The sequence below is a fragment of the Sphaeramia orbicularis genome, chromosome 14, assembly GCF_902148855.1.
Source record: "Sphaeramia orbicularis chromosome 14, fSphaOr1.1, whole genome shotgun sequence".
In the NCBI taxonomy this organism is placed as follows: Eukaryota; Metazoa; Chordata; class Actinopteri; order Kurtiformes; family Apogonidae; genus Sphaeramia; species Sphaeramia orbicularis.
The window spans coordinates 43,022,285-43,043,522 of NC_043970.1; the positions used below are offsets into that span (position 1 = coordinate 43,022,285).

Consider the following 21,238-nt stretch of genomic DNA (forward strand, 5'->3'; position numbering starts at 1 on the left):
CTAAAGTTAATCTAGTCCAAACCACAGGGGTTCAGTCTGTATAGACCCTCAGACAGACAATGAACTAAAGGATTATCTGAGCTGGAAAATGTGGACTGATCTGGGATCTGCTAAAGTGAACCTCCTCAGACCCAGACATGGTTTTACTGTCCACGATTGGTCAACAAGTTCAGAGATTTAGACAAAAAAACAAATAACAACCATCCACTGTAAAGGACATTCCATAAAATTTTACAAATGCATCTGAAAAAACTGTTTCATCCCGATGTTTCCAATATCTGCAATTATTGAATTAAAAACAGCCCAAACTTGTCCTTTCCTGGGTCTGAGGAGGGAAAATATCTAATGAATAAAACCCTATTTTTTTAAAAATTCAAAATGAATTTGAACTTTAGCCTAATTTTGAGAAATAAAATCAATGAGTCATGCATGAAAGGGTTAATATACATCAGCGCAATAGTTCCTATATTCTGTCTCTTATTAAATGTTGTACTTGTAGATCCACTGTATCTGTACGTTTATAATGAACAGGTATAAATGATAAAAGCCCGAATATTGGTGCAATCACACTTATTTATTAAATTTCAGGTTGTTCATGTTATTCACATTTTTTAAAGGACAGTTTGTAAATGTAAACATTTTCATAATGCAATTTAACTTTTTTGACTCAAACATAGAGGACAGTTTGTATTTGTCATTATTTATACATTCTTCTTTTATTATTTGACTGGTCTGATCCACTTCAGATCACAGTGGGAGGATGTCGCCGCTGAACTAAGTGACTCTGACAGCCCTAATATGCTCATCCTGAGGTTAAACATACGTGTTTCTCGACCTTGGAGGCAGCACACGGCTCCCGTTGCCATGGAGACGTGCTCTACAATGACTGGGCCGATCAGACGGGGCCTGATGAGCCTCTCTGTGAAGTGAACTGTGTGAAAGTGCAGGTTTATTCAGCTCCGAACACTGGGCTCATTGTCGCCATGCATGTAGGAGAAGACAAGACGATTAGCGTGACTGCGGCCCAGATACAGCACCCATAATGCAACGGGGTAGGAACACTGGCATGCACACAGAACGGATGAAGAACAGAACATCAGACGCAAAACAGGCATGTGCTCCAGCAGAAAATCCACCAAACCCTTCACTGTCCGGGGTCAAAGGTCAGCACCTTCATAGGGGGTCAGTAACCTTAGAAGGTCCTGAATGATAAAACCTGTTTCTAGTTGTGGTCACATGTGTCCCTGTGAACCAATGGCATGAGGTCTTCTGGTTGAGAATGAAATGAGAACATTTCTGCTGTTGTGGGTCAAAGGTCAGGATGTATTATCAAAATGAGACAAAGACAAACCTTGGATTTGCAGACGGTTACACTGTCTCCGTGAAAGGACAGGGTTGGTTTGACTGGAAAAAACATCAAGTCCACTGTTTACAAAGTGGAATCAGACCTGAACACAGTCTGGTCTGAAAATACAGACAGTAGAGATGGGTGTGATCTGCTCCAGTGTAGAAATGAACTAACTTCTAAACAAACTACAGAAGTTACAGATGGACTACATTAGAACACTTGCTTCTGAGTGAGCATCTCCCACACCAGACCCACAATCACCTGATCATGTTTGACGCTGACGTAATGACATGGCTCCACATGGCTCTTGGCCAACGGAAAAACAAATCAGTTCTTTGGAGGTACCAGGTTGGAATCAGTTCAGCACTGGCTCTAGCACCGGTAACGAACTAGCACCAGGTTCTGTTTGGTGGAAAAGGGGTCTGAGAGGCCGTCGATGGTGCTGAGGATTCAGATCTCAACACTGCCCCCCATGGTTCCTGGTGGTACTGCAACATCTGGTCTGGATCCATAAAGTTCCAGGAGACGGACAGAAATACAGAAGAACTGAAGGCAGAGGACGGAAGGCACTGTGTGTCCATAAGTGTCCATAAGTGTCTATAAGTGTCCATAAGTGTACATATGTGGATCTACTATAGAGCATAAATGAGCCTTTAACCTGTACTGATGCATGTCCAGGTCCAGGTCCATCTGGTCCATCTGAAGCTGAAACCTGATCACTGTCCTGCTTTGTCCTGTCTGTCATGGGCTTCAGTAGTCTCATTTCTTCTCTTCCACTGAGAGGTAAAATCTGGTACATCAGTCTGGTCTGGTCTGGTCCAGCCTGGTCTGGCTTCATATCAAACCTTAATAATCTACAGGGTTCAGTGGATGTAAAGCTGACAACAATGTACACCTGAGGTTCATGAACTGATCCAACTCTGAACCAGTTCTGGGTTCATGTTGGTTGAAAAAGGAGTTTGGTGGATTTTCTGTTAAAAACTTGTAAAAACAATAAATAATGAAAAAAGATGTGGAAATGAAAGAAGTTTGGCACTGAGGAGAAAAAAACCATCCAGGGAGGAGACACAAAACACACACATGTACAACAGATGGACCCGGTCCAGGCTGGACTCAGAACCACCGTCTTCATTCACACCCATGGACCCAGTGCAGGCTGGACTCAGAACCACAGGCTTCCCTCAGACCCACGGACCCGGTCCAGTCTGGACACAGAACCACCAGTTTCACTCAGACCCACTGACCTGGTCCAGTCTGGACACAGAACCACCGGCTTTATTTAGACCCATGGACCTGGTCCAGTCTGGACACAGAACCACCGGCTTCACTCAGACCCATGGACCTGGTCTAGTCTGGACACAGAACCACCGGCTTCACTCAGACCCACTGACCCGGTCCAGTCTGGACACAGAACCGCATCAACATAACACTACCACGCTGTGGTGGTTCTGTATGTGCAGAGTCTGAACCAGGACCTGACTCCTCACCTGGACCGGGTTCATGTTCTGAGATGTTCAAGGATGTCAAACAGACAGCCCGTGGACCAAAACCAGCCGCTAAAGGGTCCAATTCGGCCCACAGGATAAATTTGTAAAATACAAAAATGACACTGAAGGTATTAACAATAAATGATGTTCAAATCCTTTTAGTTCAGGTTCTACATTCAGACCCATATGATCTAAAGTGAATCAGAACCAGGAAAATAACACAACTGATAAATAATGACATTTTTCTGCTAATTTTTTTTTTGGTTTTTTTTGTTTTGTTTTTTGTTGTAAAAAAGTAAAATTACACAAAAATGTTTCCATTTACAAACTACCTTTTCACAAAAATGAACAAATATGAACCTGAAAAGTCTTAACAGACTTAAGTGTCATTTTAACATTGTGTTATTTCTTGTATGTTAATTTTTGAGCAAGTTCTGTTCTTATTATTTATTTTGTTCATATTTGTAGATTTTTTTGGGTTATTTTTTGTTAAGTTCTGTTCACATTTCTCAATTTACTCATTTTTGACATCATTTATAGATTATTATGTTATTATATTACTGGCCCACACGACTGAAATGAAAAATGTGAATAATCTGAAATAATATGAACCTGAACTGTCTTCATATAAATCAGTGTAATAGTTCCAATATTCAGTCTGTTATTAACAGTGTGTATTTGTAGATCCACTGTATCTGTACGATAGAATGAACATGTATAAATGATAAACTGAGGCTGAATATTGGTACAATTACACTGACTGTTCATAAAAAAATCCAGGTTGTTCATGTTATTCACATTTTATAAAGGATAATTTGTAGACGTGAAAAGTTTTCATAAAGTAATTTTACTTGTTTTGCTCCACGTTGTCATTATTTCTAGTTTCATCTGTTGTTTTTGTCCTGGTTCTGATCCACTTTAGATCATACTGGTCTGAATGCAGAACCTGAACCTCCTGGTCTACATGTTCCAGGTGAATCCAGATGCATGTGCGTCTTAACTTCAGCTCCTCTGCTACGACGGGATGATGCCTGAGAAGAGGAGGATGTGGAAATGGGGGGGGTGCAGGGTGGGGGGGGTGGGGGGTTAGTGGAGTCTGAACTGGCATTCCCAGAGAAGTGTGGTGATTTACCTGAGCCACCCCAGTCACAGTAATAGCTACACCCTCCGCTGTCTCTACATCCTCACACTTGGGCTGCAGGGTCATAATCTCAAGGGTTATCCTGTGAAGAATGTGGAAAAATATAAAATAATAAAAATAGGCATGTTCGGAGGGGAAGCAGATGAAGGGAAGGGCTGGCACACAGAAACCAAACAGGACAAAGTCAAACCGTTCACCCAAGGACTCCAGTTCACTAACAAAGGGGTCAAAGCACATGCTCTCTCTCTGACTGGCCGGTTCTTAATTAGAGTCAATAATCATCCTGTTTTGAGCATCCGCGGATCGACCCCGTTGTCAAAGGTGAGTCAGAGCTCAGTGTTGACACCTCCTGCAGAAGAGAAAAGGCCCGTGAAGGAAACAGAAGCACAGTTAGCTGTTAGTGGAACTGCTCCAGCTGGCCCCTGCGTCCTCCTTTGGTCCGGAACCAGCCACTGTTTGGATTTTTTTGTTTTGTTTTGTTTTTTTTTTGGTTTTGTTTTTTTGGAGATGCATTACCTGAGCCACCCCTGTCACATCCAGGGGGACACCCTCCGAGGTTTCGATATTCTCACAGCGACAGAGGATGGTCATAACCTCCAGAGACATTCTAGGCAGGCGGCAGGCAGGGGGACAGCAGAGGCAGAACAGTGAGTTGGACAACAGCCGTTAGGAATGTCAGTAACCAAGGACAAGAGGAAGAGGAAGGAGGAAGAAAAGGGGGGGGGGGGGGGGGGCAGTGACTCTTATCTCTATTAAAACACTTCTGAGCCAAAGAACAGGATCCTGGGCAACCCACAAACCAAAGCTGATGGTTGGAGATCCCACAGACTGACCCTGATTATGATTAATACAAAAAACCACGTCTGTCCACTTCAGAACCAGCAGGTTAGGCACTACAGGGACAGGGGTCAAACAGGGGTCCAGGAGGTGTCTAACAGGGGTCTAACAGGGGTCTAACAGGGGTCCAACAGGGGTCTGGGGTCAAACAGGGGTCTAACGGGGGACCAACAGGGGTGTAACAGGGGTCAGGGGTCTAACAGGGGTCTAACGAGGGTCCAACAGGGGTTGAATAGGGGTCTAACAGGAGTCTAGCAGGGGTCTAACAGGGATCTAACAGGGATCTAACAGGGGTCCAACAGGGGTCTAACAGGGGTCCAACAGGGGTCTAACAGGGGTCAGGGGTGGAACAGGGGTCTGGGATACAAAATAATGATGACTAATGTCATATTAGGATAAATATCATTGCATTAGTTCGTTTGGCTTAAATTGTTATCTTTGCTTCCTTTCTTTGGTTTGGACTTCCTTTCTGTAAACATTGATTTAGTTTAGGTTTTTTTTTTTTGCCTTAGATCCATGAGTGCCTGGTCCCTCCACTCTTCCATAAATGGGTCAAATACAACCCGTGTTCAAATCAGTGTTTTTATGACACTTTTGTCATTTTTTCATGTTAAAAATAATCATATTTGTGTCCACAAAAGAATGATTTCATGTTTAACATATTTATTTATATTCAATTTTTTAAACGATTTTAAAATGTTTTTTATATTTTCAAAATTTGAAAAGCAAATTATATATAGTAAAATATAGTATATAACAGTGATAGAACAATGTCAACATCCATTTAATGAGTGAGTTTTTTTGTTTGTTTTTTTTCTCCCTGACTCTGATTTTAAATGTTCTTCCTCTAAATGTCTTTAATATTTTTCCTGCTCTGACTGTAAATAATAATTTTCTTCCTCATCTAACCATCTACAGTCATCACATCTGACTGAGAAAGAAAAATCTACCATTAAAGGTCCCATATTATGCTATTTTTCAGTCACGTCATATAGGTCTCAGAAGCCCAAAAACATAGTATTTAAGTTTGTTCGCCCCAAAATCATCCTTTGTTCGGATTTTCAGCGGTCGAAAAAGTCACTCTCACCAGCCCTCCTCAGAACAGGTTGTTTCTGGGCCTGCTTCCGGGTATGCAAATGAATGCATCTGTCCACGCCCACTCCCCCTCCTCTCTCTGGGAGAGGACGCGGCTTACGCTAGCAGTACTACGCGCTAATGTTGCTGAAATGCCCCTCTCTCGTCTACAATACACATGTCTCAGACAGAACGTCTTTCCAAACACTGGCTTTCTTTGCCTTGAGGCGTGATTGAACCCCGACGGAAAACGGCGGTGTTGTGTCGGGTTCGTGGACCTGACACGGAAAGACGCCTGCCGCCACTAATGCAGGCAGCTACTAACAAGCTTGATGCTAACTATACTGATGCCAACCACAAAAGGCCTGTGTTCAAAGTAGTTATGTTGAATGTCTCTTGATATTATCAGCTCTTGCATGTAAACGGGGACGCAAACGTTAGCAGCAGTAACCGAGCTATGTTAGCTGCCATGCTAACGTTAGACGTACACATCAACAACCACCAGCTTATCCGTAATGTAGGGTTATGCAGTAAAGATACAAAAAAATGATAAGAACTTACATCTCCCACACTTGTACTTGGTCACGAAGCGTTGGTACTGCGTCCTTCTTGATTCGGAGTCTTTGTGCTAAGCCGGAGCTGTATGGGCCCATGTTCGAAAAACACTCGTCCGTGAAATGCCGGGCACACACATACAAGCGTTTGGGAATGCTGTTTGGTACATGACCATCAAAGATATAACCCAGCCACTTTTTTCGGAGAGGCTCGGAAGTGGGGAGCAAAAATAAACTATCGTGTTGGTGTGTGCAGCCAACAACACCACAACTTGCGTGCCTCGCCTTCGCCATGTTTGCTGTCCAAGGGGTACTTTGCCAGGGTGGGGCTTACCTTTTCATGCAGGGTGGGGGCGCAGTCAGGGGGAGGAGTTAAATCTGCTTATGTCGTCATAAGCGGACCCAACTCAAACTCAGCCGTTTGAGCAGGCATTTTCACAAAATGTGGTGTAGCAAGGCAGGGAGGAAACAGACAGTTTTCAAATTCGAACCTCATAATGAGGCTACTGCAACACACACTACTATAAGAAAACTTTCACAAAGTGAGATTTGCATAATATGGGACCTTTAAACTAGAGTGAAATATTGATGTTTCTGTGTCTGATCCTCATGAACAGGACATCTACAGCTGTAGACATGATGTGTCCACATATTTATGTCCATATAGTTTAGCAACATCAATATTTCTATGACTGATCAAATTGACTCAAATCCAGTCTTCGTTACTTGTCCTCAATAATCTGTAAATCTGAATAATATGGACTCGTGTCTCTTTCATAACATGGCGCAGCTGGAGTTTTACTTTCCACCTTCACGTCTACACAGAAGGAAAGAACCAGAATGAATGGACCTGTGGGTTTAAACAGGTATTCAACGTCTGGGAACTGCGGTCAAATGTTGGAGACGATGATCAAACTGGATCCAACCTGTGTTTAAAATGACGGAGCTGAATGTGTGAATGGGCTGAATGAGGCATGAACAGACGTAGGTGACCTCCATCTGGACCAAAACAAACAGCTGAAACTCAACATGTGACGCTCAGAAGGTCATACAGGAAATGACTGAAGCTCATAGTTCTGTTCATATCGACTTATTGGGTTTGGAAGCGCTGTAGATTTGTGATGAAACATGACAACAAGCAAATATTTAAGCCTGACTGGTTTAATTTGAAAACTGAAGGAAAAATATCTGAGTCAGAATTAGTGAAATTCATAGCGATGAGAATGTACTTTATTACATATTATTATTATTAAAGTTTGACAGCCTAACATAACTCTTACCTCTTTATTTTAATTACCCTATAAACCCAGGGTTTAATCATTATTTTAATATCAAATGTGGAGCCCTTTCCATAAACATAAAGTGAAAAGTGAAATTTTACACTGGAAAAGGTTTAAGGAAATGGTACAAGAAGAGGAAACAGAGACTATATTAATTTTAACAGTTTTTGAAAAATATTGTCTTTAAAATATTATTTTTCAACTGATCAGCTGACCAATCAGCTGTTACAGATTTTATGATAAAATACGTCAAACAGATCCTGTGGATGATGAGGAGATCCGATTATTCCTGTTTCTCCAATGAGCAAACATCATCACGTCCAGTTTTAAAGGAAAACAACAGGACGCTTTATCAGAACCATGTGTAACGCAGCCTAAAGCGCCACCTACTGGAGACACAACTTAGTTTATAGCAGGGGTCAGCAACCCTGGTCCTGGAGAGCCACTATCCTGCGTGTTTTGGATGTTTCCCTCTTCCAGCACACCTGACGGTCGTTATCAAGTTTCTGCAGAGCTTGATGATAGGCTTATTATTTGAATCAGGTGTGTTGGAAGAGGGATACATCTAAAACATGCAGGATAGTGGCTCTCCAGGACCAGGGTTGCCGACCCCTGGACCCCTTCAAACTGACTAAACATTTTATGGAAACGAGTGTTTAATTGGACATAAAGAGTCTGTACTGATTAATGGAAATTTGGAAGAAAAACCATGATTCCAGTTATGGATCAAGATTTAGAACAGAAATGCACTGACAGTATCACAACATCAGCACCAACACATTCACCAGTACTGACGACAGTAGGTGATAGAAGGTGAAATAAGGGAAGGTCATTAACCCTTAGATGCATACGTGGGTAAAAATGACCCAGTCAGTCTGTTTTATTTTAATGTCTTTGGAATGAAAAGTTATTTCATATTCCAGGTATTCCTCAAAAAACATGTTATTGACATCATGATATTTAAAATTTTAACTTGCGTTTTATAGATTTTATGTAATTGTAGTTTCTGTTTTACTATCCCAGGCTTCCCTATTTGGGTCAAAATGACCCACATTCATTTACAATAGAATTACATCTGAAACTTTGATCCATTCAATAGTAAAACCAAAGGACTCACTCACTGTTCCGCTACGGTTATACACTATATATTATATATACTATATATACTTTGCTTTTAAAATGTTCTACATTTTAAAAAACATTTTTGAATTGTTAAAAATGTTACGAAATTAAACATTTTAATATTTCAAATATGGAATCATTCTTTTGTGGAATAAAATATAAAATAAATGATTATTTTTAACATGACAAAATGACAAAGTGTCATGAAAACATATTGATTTGAACCCGGGTCATTTTGATGTATTTATGTTAAAGTGGAGGGTCCAGACACTCAGGCATCCAAGGGTTCAAACTGTTCAATTGATGTATTTGAGGCTAAATGACAACAAACCCAAACCCAACAGAACCACTGTGGTCTCCGTCCACTTCTCATGTCAGACCCTGCATCGTTTCAGGAGTGGCTGAATAAAACTCTGAGGATCTGATCTCCTTCTGCAGAGTCAGAAACATGAGGCCGACGGCAGGAGGAGGAGGAGGAGGAGGAGGAGGAGGAGGAGGAGGAGGAGGAGGAGGAGGAGTGGCCTCCTCCCCCTGCATCTTCTTTCCTCTGAATTGGATCAATGAATCCCAGGCCTGGACATTAACATGATTACTGCATCAGGAGAAGGAAGTCTCCACCCCCCGGCTTTTACGACACTGTCCCTCCACCTCCCACCACCCAGAAAGAAAATCCAAAGCCAAGCCGTCATGTTCCCAGACCTGGGGTGAATAGACAGGGGGACACGTCTCCTAGAGGACAGAGAAGGGTGGGCGTGGCTTACAGATTCATGTATCAGCTGTGTTTGCAGTAGATGCCACCGTTAGTGTCTTAGCAACAAAAGACAAAGAGCAGCAGTTAAAGAGGAGACGAGTTAGGACAGAGACAAGAGGACAACGGCAGCAGACCAGGCAAAGCAGGTTAGAAAAGCAGAGGACAGACAGACAGACGCAGGATCCACAGTAAGACAGGAATGAAAACCAGAACCTGCAGAGACCGAGAACAATGGCACAGTTTAATCTGAAACAGTCACTTTAGTTCAGGTTCCACTATCAGTCCAATATGATCTAGAACGGATCAGAACCAGGAAAAGAACAACAAGAACCTAGAAATAATAATAATAATCCACAGCTTTATCTTTTAATGTGAAAAAAGTTAAATGACATTATGAAAAAGTGAATAACCTGAATGACCAGATACAACCAGCAAAAAGAAAAATAAGTGCAATTTATTAATCTAATAATATAACTCCATTAATTGTAATTGTATTAATATTCATCCTCAATTTATCATTTCTACATGTTCATTAATGTACAGATCCAGTGGATCTACAAACACACATTTAATGACAGACTGAATATTGGTCCAATGACACTGATTACACTGGTCTACAAGGAAAATGCTTCCAGAATAAAAGTAATGAAATTTTACCACATGAGAGTCACTGATAAAGAAAAATCAAGTAAAAAATGCTGGTTGGCTAAACTTTCCAAGATACAGCCTTGGGTCAAAATGTGAAATTCAAGAATTAATGAGAGAATGGGTTTGACTCAAAAGGAATATTTGTCTCAGAGCTACAAGATCTACTTCAAAACACTGTCTACACATTAGAATACATTCACTTTACAGGTTCTCTTTAGTGGAAGATTTATAAAACTATTATAGAAATGTACATAAACCAATATATATGTGTAATAACACTTAATCATACACCTTGAAAACATCAGCAAACTGGCACTTTTGTCATTTATTTTCCAATTAATCTTATTAAAATACGTAACATTTAGCACATTTAATCTCTGAAGCAAATCATTTCTAAAAAATTGTAGACCAATGTTATATGAAGACAGTTCAGGCTGTTCATGGTTTTAGTTTATTCACCTTTTTTGTTAAAGGATTGTTTGTAAATGTAAATATTTTTCATCATTTAATTGACTTTTTTACACTCAGAGGAAACTGTGTCGTCATCATCAATAGGATCTGATGCTGTTATTATACTGGTCCCATCTTTTCCATCATATTGAGCTGTCATGACCCATGGGTTGTTCATTTTTGCATTTCATACTTTCATGTTGTGGGCTGGATTGGACCCTTTGGCGGGCCGGTTTGGGCCCACGGGCTGTATGTTTGACAGCTGAAATGTGACTGACTTCATCCTGTTTGGTTTATTTTTCAGATCATACTAAACCTTGTCAGTCCAGACATGAACTGACCAACACTGAACTGTGACTTTGGATCCTTCAGGGTTAGTGGATTTCATTTTCAGTCCAAACCGTCTGGTTGGACCTGAGGTCCAGACCCGGTCAAGACTCAACTAAAGGTTTAGGTCCTGGTTTTAATTTCTGACACAAACACATGAACCAAATCCAGCGGTGACTCGCGTTCAAGCCTCTTCATCTTGTCTCTGATTGGTCTGTCTCTCTGGTGTTTTCTAACTGTCCCTGACCTCGTCGTCATCAACTGTCACATGGTTCTTCTACTGTTGAACCGTCACACACTGTTGAGTCACTTCACTAAACATTCTCCTCTAATATTACTGTTGTTTGTCCTAATGCACCATCACTACCTTTCCCTTCCTCTGTTGGGGTTTCTGCAGGTTTCTGCTCCAGGTCAAACAGAATGTCACTGGTCTCTTTTCTATTGACCCTCAAATTGCCTAATTTGAAAAAAATTGCCTGATGGAAAAATGATAACTTTGCCAAAACTCTCATTTTCAATGAAAAGAATCTATATTTTGTATATTTGGAGGTCAGTGGGTTCAACCACTAGTCAACGGCAAATTTAGACGTCAACAGGTCGTTAGTGACGTCTCATATTTTGTTTAAGGTAAAATGTTTATTTTATTGCCAATTTCAACACTTTAAGCAGCGTATGACGTTCGTCACCAGTGTTTCATCAGATCTGTCAAACCCCAGTGATAGCCTGAGTATCTGAAATCTGTTAGTCTTTCTGTGGTTACACACCTAAATCACTTACATCTGTCTGTTTACGTACCAAACCCAAAACAAACCCAAAACAAACCCAAAAGCAAACCAAACCCAACCCAAACCCAAACCAAACCATCACTCGTTCCTTTTCAGAATTCCACGCCACCGCAAGAAACAATGAAGATGTTTCCATGTTTGTTGCCGCTGCGTCCATACTGCAACTGGAGTTCTGAAAAGGCTGAGTGCCAGTTTGGTTTCGGTTTCATATGTAAACAGACGCCTTGTGATGGAGGACACTGGGAAGTTATTCACTGTGAGGGAAGTGACTAAGGTGCGTAACCACAGACAGACAAACGGATTACAAATACTGTGGATGTGACTGGGGTTGGACACATTTAAAGAAAAACTAGTGATGAAAGTCGTACGCTGTTTTAAGTATTTAGTTGTTTAACAAACTTTGTTAGACACTGGAATAGTTCTGCACAAAATGCAGTTCAAGGGTAAAATTCCACCTTAAAACCCCATTTTTATAATTACACAAAATATTTTTGCACGCTTATTTATGTGTATTTGTTGTACAGTATATTGACTTGGTGTTCTGTGTTCTATGAATCTCTAAGGCACTAAGGGCAGGAACGGCCCAAACTGAGTGGAAGCAGCAGATACCAGGAACCACATCAGAGATCTGAGTCCAAAAGAGACCAGTCCTAGGAACAGTAAACAGAACCCTCAGACCCCCAGACCTCTGGTAGAGGACCTGAGTCTGAAGGAGGCACTGCCCACATGGACCAGAACACAGAACACTTTAGTAGTATTTTTTTATATACATACATTTCTTTGCTGCTCTTTTTTCTTATAGTTGCACATAGCAGCTGTTACAACAGTTCCCCCTGGGATTAATTAAGTATTCTGACATTACTATACCTGTTGAATATTGAATTGAATATTTGTTTAACTTTGTCATGCATTTAAACTGTCGTGCACCAAATGTTCTTGTTTAAGGACAAAGTGTTTTTTTGTTTGTTTGTGTTTTCAGTTCATAGTCTGACTAGTTTCAGCTCTAGTTCAAACAAGTTGGTTTGTTTGTGTGGAGCTGAACATAGACCACCCGGACCTGCAGAACCCCCCCTGAAAACCCTCCTGTCTGTCTGTCTGTCTGTGATGAGCCGGGGGTGGGGGGGGGTGTTGGTCAGACCAGTCTTACCTCTGGATGTCAGAGATGAGCCACCAGGCCCAGGCCCAGCCCCCCACCACATAGGTCTTCTGGTCTGATCCACAGCAGCCACCTGAGGAGAATCCACAAGAAACAGACGTCAAACACAGACACAATGACAAACAGCAAAGACAAAAAGACAACACCATCAACTACTGGAACCGGCTCGCCAGGGCTTAGAATGGACCAGTACCTGCAGTCCAACCTGTATCTGACACTGAAACCTTTACTGGAACCAACACTGAGGCGTTCCAGTCCCCCCTTTGGAGGATCATAAACCTCCAGTACTCCCTTTGGACGACCATAAACCTCTAGTCCCCTTTTGGAGGGCCATAAACCTCCAGTCCTCCCTTTGGGGGACCATAAACCTCCAGTCCCCCTTTGGAGGACCATAAACCTCCAGTCCCCCTTTGGACCATAATCCTCCACTGTACCAGTGGTTCAATTCCAACTGTTATTGACAGAAACATTAATATCATATCGATTCTTTTTGCTTTTCTTTCAATAATTTTACGTTCAAATAAAAAAAAAAAAAAACTTGGATTTTGTTTGAATAATATAAATAAACTCACCCAGACTGCTCCAAGACAATATTTGTCCAAATAAAAATAGTAAATGTCCAATTATGTCCAACTCTATCAACACAATTCCTTTTTAGTCCAACAAACACATGTTGGTTCCACAGATGAACATGTGTGCAATATCAGCCCATTTCCATTGGACATCTGAGAACATTAAAGTCCAAACTGGTCCAAAACACAAACATGTGTGTCCATGTGTTTTTTCCAGTCCAGTCCTTGTCCATTGTCCAAACCTAAACTCTTTGTCTAGTCTAGTGACAGATCACCATGGTAGTAGATTGGTTTGGTGTCCATCCACAAAATGAGTCCAGGGTGCTCCAACCATCAAACATTAATGCCACCTGATACATGTTCCAACCTGAAGAACAAAAAAAACACCCAGGACTGATCCATGACCCCCCCTTGAAAGACTTCAACCTGATGTAGATTCAATCATCTGTCACTGATTGAAACCTAAAAACTCTGATTAATGTAACATGATGTCATGACTCATGTAAATATACATGCCACTTTTAATTGCCATGTCATCTGTACGCATTATGAGCTTTACGTGTGTATGTTCACGCTATTCTTAGCATCCAATACCACAATCTGCGAGTTATGGTCAAGTGAACCGCAGATCTTTGCATAAATTCACACGCAATCAAATGGCGTTCAGTAACACGTGAAAGGTTGAAAATGCGTAGGTATAACATGCCACACGCCATAAGAACTGGTGCGACATACAACGCGATTTCCTGAGACCAGTCTGGATTAATCCATTAAAGTGATGAGGTCATGTTATGAACAGTTGTAGATGTTCGCTGTACTGTTTGGATCATGTTCCTGTGGACAGATCCCAGATCAGTAACAGTGGTTCAGACGTACAAGATCTGGTTGAACAAACGGAATAAACTAAACCTGAACCTGACACGGTTTATTTCAACTGTAGTGAAGAACAAACCAGACCTGCAGAATTCTACTGGATTTACTATAGTTTATTTAATGGAGGATGGAAACTGGATCTGATACCGGGTCAGGATCTGGCTCTGATCCATGAGCTGATCTGTTTATTTCACTTCTATGTTTTTCTACACATCGTACTAAACTATTCTGACACTTTAAATAATAAACCATCTACAAGCAGGGGAGACCTGGTGAAGGCTCTATGCTCTGGTAGGAGTGAAGAGGATTAAGTAATTTTAAAAAAAGTAATTAACTCATGTTTAATTAATGATGTGGAAGAAAACAATTAGTGATTCTACGATCACAGGAACGCATTTAACACCTGAACTAACACATTAAATATTCAAAGTACTTCTGTTCTTCAGTAATGGCCCCACAGAGTCGGGTGTACTTGACTCCGTGGACGTTCTCGAGGTGGACTCAATGTGGACATCTGCTGGACACGTCCACGCACAGCTCAACTGTTCCTCTTACTCGGTGTCCCACAGTAGACTGCTCAGTAGAAAGTCTTCCCATCTTCCTGTTTTAAAGGAAACTGATACATTCGACTATGAAACCTCAAACATCTGCAGACAATGTCCACAGAGTCCACACCGCTCACAGTATGATGGACTCAGTGGGAGCCTTAGAGGGTCTGAACTGTGCACAGACATCCATGGAGTTTAAACAACAGTACATGTATGTGTCTGAGGTTTTAGAGTGAACCCGTACTGATCCACACACAGTCCATGGTATTTATTTTTTAAACAGTGGAGTCAGATCAGGACTCATGTGGACCGGTCCAAACCCTGACATCTGATCAGGACTCATGTGGACCAGTCCAAACCGTGACACCCGATCAGGACTCATGTGGACTAGTTCCAAACCCTGACACCCAATCAGGACTCATTGTGGACCGGTCCAAACCCTGACACCCGATCAGGATTCATGTGGACCAGTCCAAACCCTAAGACCTGGACCTGGTGGTTTTTCTTAGAAGCTGTGGGTGCCTGTTGGGTGTGTGTCTCCTGGTCTGGGATCGGTCTGATAGTTTAATCTGTAGTGTGACATTCCCAGCTGTCACATGTTAACTGACGGGGGGTTGGTTGGGGGGGTCAACGATGTACGACTATCTATACCAACACAACCCGACACAGACACACACTCTGACAGTTTCATGTGGAATCCTGTCACTTTCCACTGCAGTTCCTTTTCCATTTCCTGTCTTTTCCAGTGTATGAACGACACTTTGTTAATAACTCTCCTGATGTGAACAAAGCACAGACGAAACAGTAGCAACAGCAGCAACAATTCACCAGGAAAAGGTTCAAGAGCAACACAAACACACTGAAGCTGTTTTCAGAGCGGCTGGCCCGGTGTCGGAGCCGGTTCCTCTACCAGTCAAACCTGCATCGAAGCTAACCCTGCGTTCATACCATTATGTGAGCACATGATACGTCATTGACAGAAGGCGCTGCTTTGCCACCAAAAAAAAAAAAAAAAGGCCATACAAAGGCGGACATGTTGATGGCAGAGAAAATAACACCAGTGCTATGGATGATGTCATGGACTACCTGTGAGCATTTGTACAGTTAATACAGATTGGTATCGATCTGCACCAGACCATGCTCCAACATCTGCTGTGGAGAAGAAGGTAGCCACACCCACTCCACAGACGGAACCTCCACAGGCCAGCTCCTATCAACTTGGTGACGTCCACTCATGTCGTCACAGTTCACTTAGAAAAACCAACTTTTACTTGGTGCTCGTCGAGAACCAAAGTTTCGGTTCTTGAATGTTCTGATGTTCGGTTCCACATGAGGTGCAGGAACCGGTTCTCTGTGGGTCTGAAAACAGCTTCCAACTAGGGATGTAACGATATGAACATTTCATATCACGGTTATTCTGACCAAAATTATCACGGTTATCATTATTATCGCGGTATTGTTGAAATGTGCTCAAAATGTTCAAAAAGTACTTATACACACACTGAAATAATTTAACCAAGATGTATTCTGGAAAAAAAAAAAAAAAACATAAAATAGGCACAATGTACTCTCTCTTCGCAGAAACCTTCAAATATTAACATGTAAACATCAAACATACAAATGTGCATGAAAGATGGCACCTTATGGCCATTGTTTGACCATTTTCCATATCACGTTTGTGTTGTTTTAGTTTCTTTTTCATAGATAGTTAGATAGTCTCTCTCTCTCTGTGCACTTGGACCGGGTCTCTCTCTCTCTCTTTCAAAATGTGGTAATCAAACATGGTTATCATGATAATTTATATTTAAACGGTAATACTAACCGTCAGGAATTTTACCATGGTTTATCGTTACACCGGTAATTGTTACATCCCTACTTCCAACCACAGGACAATGACACGGACCAGTCTGTACTCGTGTTACTTCTTCATGCTGTCACTTTATGGAAGTACTTCTGTCATTTCAACACATGGGCTTTCACCATTTGAAAGCGCCTGTAACTGCTTCCCTTAGCTTTTTCACACAGACAAACGCCTCTAGAACCTGTTCCATCTAATTCTACTGGATCAGAAACGCTGCTTTAATAAACCCGCTCCTGTAACAATCGTCCAGCCAAATGCCACGGTCTAAAACAGTCCCTGTAGACGACCCTGGAGCTCCACTCCATTTTAACCCCTGTGAATCTACTCAGGCATAACTGGGATTCCTGGAGGCATTTGCTCGTCGCCAAAGGGGGAAGGGCCATGCTGGAATGAATGAGAATTTACTCAGACAAAAAAAAAAAAAAAAAAAAAAAAAAAAAACAGACATCAAACTAACACAGGCTTGGATTTAACAAAACGAAAGCTTAATCCAAGACATAAGAAAAGAGTTTTTCAAAGAGTCTCATCCTTTAAATCCAAATAAATGCAAATGCAAATAAATCAGTAAATAAATCAGTTCTTATATGTTCTTATCACAACAAAATGGTCTTCAGCGTTGGTTCACAATGGAAAATCCCAGGACGGTTTCTCTGTTTCATCAGTGGCTTCAACAGGAAATGAGCTCTGACACGCTCAGCTATAGTTCTTACTGGAAATCCTTTCAGAAACTAAAACCATGAGGACAAAGCAGGATTTACAGACAGAGGTCCCTCACAGTCAAATAGATTCAGATTCAAATTTATTTGTAATTTCAGCATGCAGAATACACAGAAACGAAACATTGCACTCAAGTCCTCGACTGTCAGCAGCATTTAGTAAATAGTACAAATTACTGACAAAATAATAAAATACTGCTATAAAATAGCAATAACAATAACGCCCCCTAAAAATTACCTATAAATAACTAAAAAGTTTTATTTCTAAAGTGCACAGCAGTAAAGTAAACCTGATGGTTCGTATCAGACATCCAGCACCGTGGAACCTGCTTCAGCACCAAACAAAACACCCAGACACACACAAATACAGACTAAGAATCAGAGTAAAGTCTCATGTTTCCAACTCAGTCCGAACCTGCTGGTCTGATCAAAAGGAATACGTAGCGGCTGTGAAACTTCACTAAAGCATCGACCGTGCAAACACACATGTGACGTTTCTCATCTTCTGTGGAGTTCACATTAGGTCACAGAGTTTCCAGGACGGATGGAAAACATAAACTAGTGTGTGGCTGATCATCTGTTCATTTAGAGACTTTTAAGGACTGATACATGACTCCACGATGAAAAGACAAAGAGCAGATCTGTTACCCAGAATATACTACACAAGATTTAAACACATCTGATTTCAGAAACAGAGGATAATTAGTCAGACACTGATTGTTTTTGGACCGATAACATTAGCTCATGTGATCCTGACACCCAGGCTAATTTCAGTTTGTTCTCCTTCCCAAACAGTTCTCTACTGTAGAATCCAGTTTGACAGTATTTAGGCCTTGTTACGCTGGCGTCCTGCCACCTCCATCTGGCCTGTGACTTGCACATGCTTGTTTCAGAATAGTTTATGGGGTTAGGTTGGTGTCCAAACGTTCATGTGCATCAGACAGATATGTGTGCAGATTAGAGCAGCACAATATTAGAAAAAACTGACATTGTGATTTTTTTTAACCCTGCGATATATATTGCGATTTGAAAAACACGCAGGAGGACATAACAGCTTTGTGGCGTCGACGTAAATAATCAAACAAACTAGTAGTGTTTCCTCTGGTTGTGTCGACAGGTGGAAGACACTGTGGACACAGAACACGTGTTTCAGTTTCATCCTTCTTTTAGCCAAAGTAAGTCCAGATACTGACGGTGCTTTTCTTTTTGGCACCAAGTCTTTGTTTTCGGTGATTTTCTCTTGTTCATTGCTCATTTTTCAGTGTGTGTCAGGTACCCAGGTTGAACTTAGATAAGAACACATTGAATTCATTTACCGCCTACATTACAGGACCTGGGATGTGACTATTACACACACGTACATTGCAATGACGATGCTCAAACGATATATTGTGCAGCTCTAGTACATATTTGTCTATAATTGTGCAAAAAATAAATATGTGTAACCTCTTGAATTCAAGAGTTTACACATATTTATTTTTTGCACAATTGTATTTTTTTTTAACAACTATAGGCTAATATGCACACATATCTGTCATATGCACATGAATATTTGGACAGCTTTCTAACCCCATAAATGTCCAACTGCAATGAACTCACAAAATTATACTGAATGTGTATAAAACACCTGTTAAATGAATTAAAGCTGATGGGTTTGTGTTATTCTACAAACAACAGATTCAGTTTTAATATCAGTATCATCCCCCTCCTCTGTCATTAGCAGTAGATATCTGACAACACATGGTTCCAAAACCAAACCAGGAGCTAAATGAAAACCACAGTTTAGTCTCCATCCCTTCTGGAGTTTAGAATCTCATTAACTGTGCAGTGTTCACTCTGCAGCAGTGATACAGCACATCCCACCAATAAAACACGCCCAAAACAACTGGTTACAACCCAACCACAGCTGTTTACGTTCTCCTAATTATATATTGACTGGTTTATACGTAAACAGAAAAAATGACACATGACAAACTAAAACCAGGAACACAATAGAAGTACAACATGTTTCATCACAGCAATAATAACAAAATGCATTTCAGACGGTTATTAAAGATTCCAGGTGGATTATGAGTGACCTGTAAATACTACTTTAAGGTTAAACATGATGGAACATGTTTAGATCCTAATATTAATGTGCCACCACCTACATATATATAGGACTATGAAAAAAAATATTTAAAGTCATGAAAGTTGTAGGTTTTACATGATTCAAGTCAATAAAACAACATATTTGATGTTGATTACAGAGAATAAGATTAAAGATGATTAGAAGTGAACATCACTATAGGCGTGGTCATGTTGTAGCTACAGAAACATCCTCAGCAGCTTCTGAATTAAAGGTCAAAGACGCTAAACTGAAAGTCTGCTAGTTTGTTGAAGTGTAATACCAGTGCTCCAAAAAGCACTGGTTTCCATAGACTTACATTAAACTTTCTATTCCCAGTTATTCTCATCTGTTTTATTCTGTTTTTTTTACTTGGACCTTCTAGTAAGTGTCCATCTGGAAAACATCCTTCATTAATCAGGTCTCAAGTCCAGTTGGTGGAGTTTAGACTGACAGGTGTGATTGACAGCTCATTTCCTGCTGAGTCAGACTTCTGAATCTGATGGTTATTGAACAAAATGATTTAGATCCTGATGGTTGGACTGTGGATGTGTTCAGAGGTCCCACTAAGTCTGATCTGGATCTGGGCTAACCATGAACCATTATCATTAAATCCAGTCCAGTTCCATCCAGACTGGTGCCAGTTTCACAGTAGTTTCCTCTGGTTTCGTCTGTTTGTGATGCTTTATGTTGTATTTTTAACATTGTATTGAATCATTGAATTCCAATATTGACAGTTTTTACTTGAAGTTACAACTGGACAACATTTTCCTATGTACGGCCTAAGTGTTTCCATTAATTTCCTAAACCATTATTTATTTACTCTACTACCAAGACAATAATAAAAAACTATAATAAAACTCAAAATAAACAGACTCAGTCAGAACAGGGCTCAGCCTTATGGTTAAAAATATCAAACACAGAACTATAATAACTAATACAAAAATTAATTATTAGCCTGTGACAAACAAATATTCCAAAATAAGGCAAAACCTCAGGGGGCGTGGCTTCACGTCTATATCGCGATATTTACCGTTAAATCGCCCAGTTCTCATCAGTTCATTTCAGTTTAATAACCACAGGTCTGTGTTACTTATATTTTTTGACACTTGTGGACATTTATACGTTTTTTTCTCATTCTCGGTGGAGCAGACCTGTTTATCTGCGACAAAACCTGTTGTTTTTTTTAACATTATTCCTCGGCCCGGGTGTCAGTTCGTTAACCCGGTCTGTCCCGGGTTATGGTCGGTGCTCCGGTCTTACATTGGGGGGTTTTCTGCCGACACCCCCGGGCCGATGGGCTCGGTACCCGCGCTCGAACGGCGTCATTTACCTGAAACCACGAGCGCCTCGTTGGGTCCGACGGTGTGGCAGTTCCCCATCTTTCACCGCGTTAATCCAAGAAAACAGACGTTTAATCTTCAACTCGATGCTTTTCCACGTTTATTTTTCTCCAAAACTCTCGCCTTATTTTTCTCGGACACGTTCAGCCGTCGATCCCCGCCCCTACGAAGCTCCGCGAGCCACGGGAACACGCGCCACCACACTGACGTGCGTACTTCCGGTTTTTTCACAATAAAAGTCTATGTCCGCTCTACCAG

General features: G+C 41.0%; 1 protein-coding gene across 2 annotated transcripts in view; it reads right to left on the reverse strand.

Moving 5' to 3' along the window:
- Positions 1 to 21,166, reverse strand: part of LOC115432905 (flotillin-2a) — a 32,590-nt gene extending 11,424 nt beyond the window's left edge. The window contains exons 1-3 of one of the 2 annotated variants that reach the window (XM_030154000.1): positions 20,971 to 21,166; positions 12,952 to 13,033; positions 4,493 to 4,583 (exon numbers count right to left, since the gene is read on the reverse strand). In XM_030154000.1, the coding sequence (XP_030009860.1) occupies positions 4,493 to 4,583; positions 12,952 to 13,033; positions 20,971 to 21,019 (222 nt within the window). In that variant the 5' untranslated portion in view covers positions 21,020 to 21,166. Of the gene's footprint in view, positions 1 to 3,967; positions 4,059 to 4,492; positions 4,584 to 12,951; positions 13,034 to 20,970 lie in introns of both variants that reach the window. The other variant, XM_030153999.1, reaches the window with a different exon arrangement.
- Between the last annotated feature and the right edge of the window lie 72 nt (positions 21,167 to 21,238).